Source organism: Lactuca sativa, chromosome 8 (genome assembly GCF_002870075.4).
Source record: "Lactuca sativa cultivar Salinas chromosome 8, Lsat_Salinas_v11, whole genome shotgun sequence".
Classification (NCBI taxonomy): Eukaryota; Viridiplantae; Streptophyta; class Magnoliopsida; order Asterales; family Asteraceae; genus Lactuca; species Lactuca sativa.
Window position 1 is genome coordinate 29,032,070 of NC_056630.2, and position 5,416 is coordinate 29,037,485.

Sequence of the window (5,416 nt, forward strand, 5' to 3'; positions counted from 1 at the left end):
CTCTTTCATTTGTGGTAGTGTCTAAATTTACCAAATAAGGAAAGCTTATCATCATCCAAGTTTTCAGTTGGATAGAAACTTGGAATCATACAAGTTGTACAATATGATGAATGAGAACTTTCAGCTTTCGAAAAATTAAGACTATTTCCTTGTTTACATGTATACGTGAGTCAAGTGAAGGGCTAAGGGATCGAGTACACATTCTTGTGCACTTATCAAGTCCACCACAAAAGATCTATTAGACTATTCGTCGTGATTTACTAAAGTTTAGTAAATATGGTTACACTTACAAGTGTAAGTGTAATTCTGATACATTGGAACAATTTCAATGTATGGCATACCGAATGAGAAGAATCAAATTAGGCAGAAGGATAAAAGTTTCTCAAATCTGAAAAGATGGGAGAGAACGTTAGTATCATGTTTTGTGTTCATCTTAATGATTAAGAAACCATGTCGCAATTGGTCCTCTAATGACATCTTAGTGCATTCATATGGCTAAGAAGAGGAATCAAGAATTGCTGAAATGGTTAAATCAAGAAGATAAGTCATACTTCATTCCAAAAAAAAGTCTTAGAGTCATACTCCAAGACTGTAAGTTGAGTGACATATCTTAAAGAAAGGTTTAAAACACTTGTCAAATGTAAGAGTAAAAGTGTCATGCTCTTGTACATTTGAAATTGGTAGGTTGTGATGTTTTGGATAAAACAAATACCAACTTACGCCAATTGTGTGAAGTGTTTTTCTTGATAAAGAATCTGCACTATATCTTGAATATTTGGCAAGATAGTCTTATATGTCAAGAGGACAGTAGGAGTCTTAAAGATCTTGAAAAGTATTTCAAGATCTAATAAAGAATAAAAACTTGTAGTTTAATACTAGCACACGACGTAAGGTTTATAACCTGTCGTGTTGGCATATTTCTATTTCCGAGCCCACTCCAGGTAAAGTTGGCTTTGCATATGAGTTCTGAGAGTTCTCAATTAGTTGCATAACAACTTGGAAGCAATGGCAGGCCCTTGGGCTGCCAGGTGGCAAGAAATTTAGATTGAGTTCAGTCCATATGAGTTTGGATTTGTCATTATCCTTCTCTTGTGAGGATGGTTTTGACAAATCCACATGGATAAGAACACATACACCATAAAATCTAAGGGTCATAAGGTTTCTCTCCGATTCATGAAAATAATTGTGAGGAAACACTTCCACCAAGTAGATTTTGAAGCAAATAGCAAAGATCTAAACAATTGAGACTATGATTACGACATCCCTTTTCATAGTTCTAAAATTGTCTAGACACATGTGAGCTATCTAAGATAAGGTGTATGATTTTGATAAAGTGTTATCAAGGCAATCTCGTCTCATAAATCTGAACTTTGGTAAGAAAGTCAGTAAAGTATTGACTTCTAGAAATCCAGCTGATTTTTTAGTACATGTCAAAGCTAGTGGGAACATAAGTGTTATGATAATAATCATCATGTTAGTGGGAGCATGATAATTATTATTAGTACTGCAAGATAGCAATGTTAATTATAGAAAACAAAAGTTTCAATTCATGGAGTTGCAGGGGTTGAAAAGTTGTTTTGCTATAATTAAGGTGTAACATCCGGATTTCTAGGTACATTATTTATTCATTTATTTTGGAGATTTTGGAAGGACTCGACGAGTTGACGCTTAGACTCGCCGAGTAGGATCGCGATTTCTATCTGGTTTAATGACCGGACTCGGCGAGTCGACTAGTGGACTCGGCGAGTCGACTAGTGGACTCGGCGAGTCCGCGCTATTTAATGAAACCCTAATCCCCGGGGTTTGAGACTTATTTAAAGAGGCTTATAGCCACCAAGTGCGGCTACCAGACCTCTGAGTGAAACCCTAAGCGATCTAGAGCGTTTGTGAGGAAGGAGAGACCATTTTTGATCCTTGTGTGGGTGTTTTTGCAAGAAGAAGGTGACCAAGGCAAGAAGGAGTTGAAGAGGGTGCTATTCTGTGGATCTCAGAGCCTAAGAACTTCATATTGAAGTATATATTCGATCATTCTTCAGTTTTGGGTGTTAATCCTTGAGAGTTAGGGTTTCTAGCCCATTTAGAGTGTGAATGATGGTGCAATTGGTCCCTTCTTGTGTTGAGGCTTCGGATCTGGATCCAAAGAGGTCCAGAGACCTTATCTCCCTGATCTTTATGGGGTGACATTGAGTAATATGAGCTTAGGGTGACATATTGAGGCCATTTCTTCAAATAGAGCCATTGGGTATTTGCATGGGCATCAAGATCCAGACTTTACGTGTTTATATTGCTTAAGGAGGCCAAATCTACGGATTAGAGGAACGGATCTGACCCTACTTTAACCCCACTTCCAACCATTCCCTTATCCTACCTACACTCACACCCACCCCAAACATTCCCCTACAAGCACACCCATATTTACCTCAATTATATATCCACCCACCCACCCATCCATACCTACACCTCCCACCTAAACCTTCAGACCCACCCACTCTCATACCACAAACACTCATACATATTCATACCCACACCCATACTAATATAATAAAAAAAATACTTTGGTTATCTTACAACCCAACTAAAAAACATATTTCATTATATGTCAACAAAACACATAATTGATCCTAATTCCTTTATATACCAACTCATCTGACAAATTTCATTCCTTCTTAAAATATTATGCAAACCAAACGCCCCTTTAAAATTAAATTATATGTTGATATTATTTTTTAATTATGTAACCGTCCAGACTTTTAATAACAAAATATGATTTCATATATATTACGTATTTGCATATATCGAGTCATTTAATGCACGTCTTTTATACTTATCTGAACCAATGGTTGGAGATTCAATCCACACCGTTCATATTTAGCTGATGCGACCGCTAAATTTCATAATCCGTGTCTTTCCTAATCGACCAATCAAAGCAACCCAAAATTGCCTATATAAACATATCCAACATAACCTCACTTCACACAACTAAACATTTTACTTTCCTTTTAATAAGCCCTCTATTTCATCAAATATTTATCTTGTTCTATATATTTCTCTCTCTAAAAATGGTAATGAAAACGACCAATGCGAAGAAAGCATCGATTGAAAAGAACATTAGAAATGAGAATAACCCCCCAAAGGATTTAACCGGAGCAGATCCAGAGAAAAAAAAGAGACGGAATAAGAAACCCGTGGAGACGTACAATACATACATCTTCAAGGTCTTGAAGGAGGTCCATGGTGACATTGGGATTTCCAATAAGGCGATGGAGATCATGAACTCGTTTGTTAATGATATGTTTCAAAAAATTGCACAAGAAGCTTCCAAGTTAGCAAAATACAACAATAAGAGCACCTTATCGGCGAGAGAAATTGAGGCTGCTGTCAAGCTTGTGCTACATGGAGCATTGGCTAAGCATGCTGTGCAGGAAGGCACCAAGGCTGTGGCAAACTTTACTAGGTCTTAGATAGGCCTTATGTGCTTGTTTTAATAACATATAAAAGGAAAATAAATTAAGGTATGTTATAAAAAAGTTGATGTACAACTTAATTATGTTACAATCCATTTGACAAAATGAAATGGATAATTAGATTTTATATTCGATGTTATGACTTAAATCTTACCAAAATGTTTCTCACAAATCCATATATAATAAAACACAAATTTATTGCTAAATTACATTAGAGAAACAAATATTATGGACTAGTATTGAAAAAAAAAGTTTGTTTTTTTTAAGTTGCACACGACTTTTAACTTATTGAAATCATTCTTAACAAATGAAGGTTTTTTTTGCCACATGTTCTCTTCTCTTTCATTTGGACACATTGCATTTTCTAGAATTTTTTAATTTTCTATTTTCCACTTGTCATTTTATTGTAATTTTCATTTTATTAAATTAAAATTTCACATTTATTATATAAGGTAATATATATGTAAGGTATTTACTATAAATGATTTATATATGTAATGTATTCAATGTATTAAAGTCTCATTAATTTTAATAATTTAAATTTTTTCTCATTTTTCTTATAAATTCAAACTTCTCAAATTGTTAAAATTTCATTTTTTTTAAATAAACTCATGTAATACATGGGTCTCACACCTAATATATATATATATATATATATATATATATATATATATATATATATATATATATATATATATATATATATATATATATATATATATATATATATATATATATATATATATATATATATATATATAAACAAGTCTTTTAATTTGAAGCTTGTCCGATAAGATTTTTAAAACTTTTAATCTATGATAAATGTGTGAAAACTGGTCTTAAAGTTTAAACAAATCAAAATAATTGTAAATACTTGTTTTTTATATTTTAGGTTAGTTATGTAAATACTATTTCTATTTTATATAATTCAAAATCAAAATAATTGTTTTATAAAATCACCAACATCAAGCCGCCACATTCATTGCCGAGGTTGGTTTTAAGGAGTCGATGCAAGGGTCTTGATGAGATCAAGTACGTAGAAGGAAGACATTGTGAGAAATATATCTTGAATTCATTAAGATTGCATTTATGACCAAATTTAAAGGATGATTGGCTTATTTATTTATTTTTGTTAAGACGACTTGATGGAATATCGTGAATCTTGCGTTTATCTCACAAATTAGCAACTAAGGCCCCGTTTGATAGTTGTTGACCGAGAAAGTGCTGACTGAGAAATGTGTCTCAGTAAGAAATTCTAACTAAGTAAGAAATCATATTGTTTGATTTGAAATCTGACTGAATGTGCTGACTAGTGCAAAATGACCATTTTACCCCGATGCTCTACACGTTTCTATGCAATATGAAGATGATGATGATGATAATAATAATAATAATAACAACAACAACAACAAAAACAACAATAATAATAACAACAATTACAATAATAATAATAATAATAATAATAATAGACATTAATAATAATAATAATAACAATAATAATAATAATAATAATAGACATTAATAATAATAATAATAATAATAATAATAATAATAATAATAATATATAAAAAACTTTCAGCATAATAAACATTAAATATATTATTTTAGAAATAAAACACAAAAAGTCATTTAGCTTGTTGGTAAACACCATATTTTCTACAAGGGATACCTAAGTTCTAATCATGTAACCTTCATTAGCTTTGAATTTTTATCCAAGCCAATGGTACTATTGGAAACCCTCACTTTCTTTCTGGGTCAGCCATCTCCCAACTTCTTTCTCGGTTAGACCTTGCTTTCCGAGTCAGACGTTAAGATTTTGTCTATCAAACACCTTTCGTCTGACCGAGTCAGCCAAAAATGTCTGACCTGACTCGGTCAGATGCATATCAAACAGGGCCTAAGTTGGACGGACAATACGAGACGAGTTTGATGGAACATACAAGCCTCAGATA

At 32.7% G+C, this 5,416-nt stretch overlaps 1 protein-coding gene across 1 annotated transcript; it reads left to right on the top strand.

The window, feature by feature from the left end:
* Positions 1 to 3,001: 3,001 nt before the first annotated feature.
* Positions 3,002 to 3,552, top strand: LOC111911159 (uncharacterized). The gene has a single exon (XM_023906951.3). The coding sequence runs from the start codon at positions 3,060 to 3,062 to the stop codon at positions 3,459 to 3,461; it is 402 nt and encodes a 133-aa protein (XP_023762719.1). The 5' UTR covers positions 3,002 to 3,059; the 3' UTR covers positions 3,462 to 3,552.
* The last annotated feature ends 1,864 nt before the right edge of the window (positions 3,553 to 5,416 follow it).

Bases quoted from the DNA above. Each gene is read 5' to 3' on its own strand.
- LOC111911159 (XM_023906951.3), top strand. From the start codon at position 3,060: ATGGTAATGAAAACGACCAATGCGAAGAAAGCATCGATTGAAAAGAAC.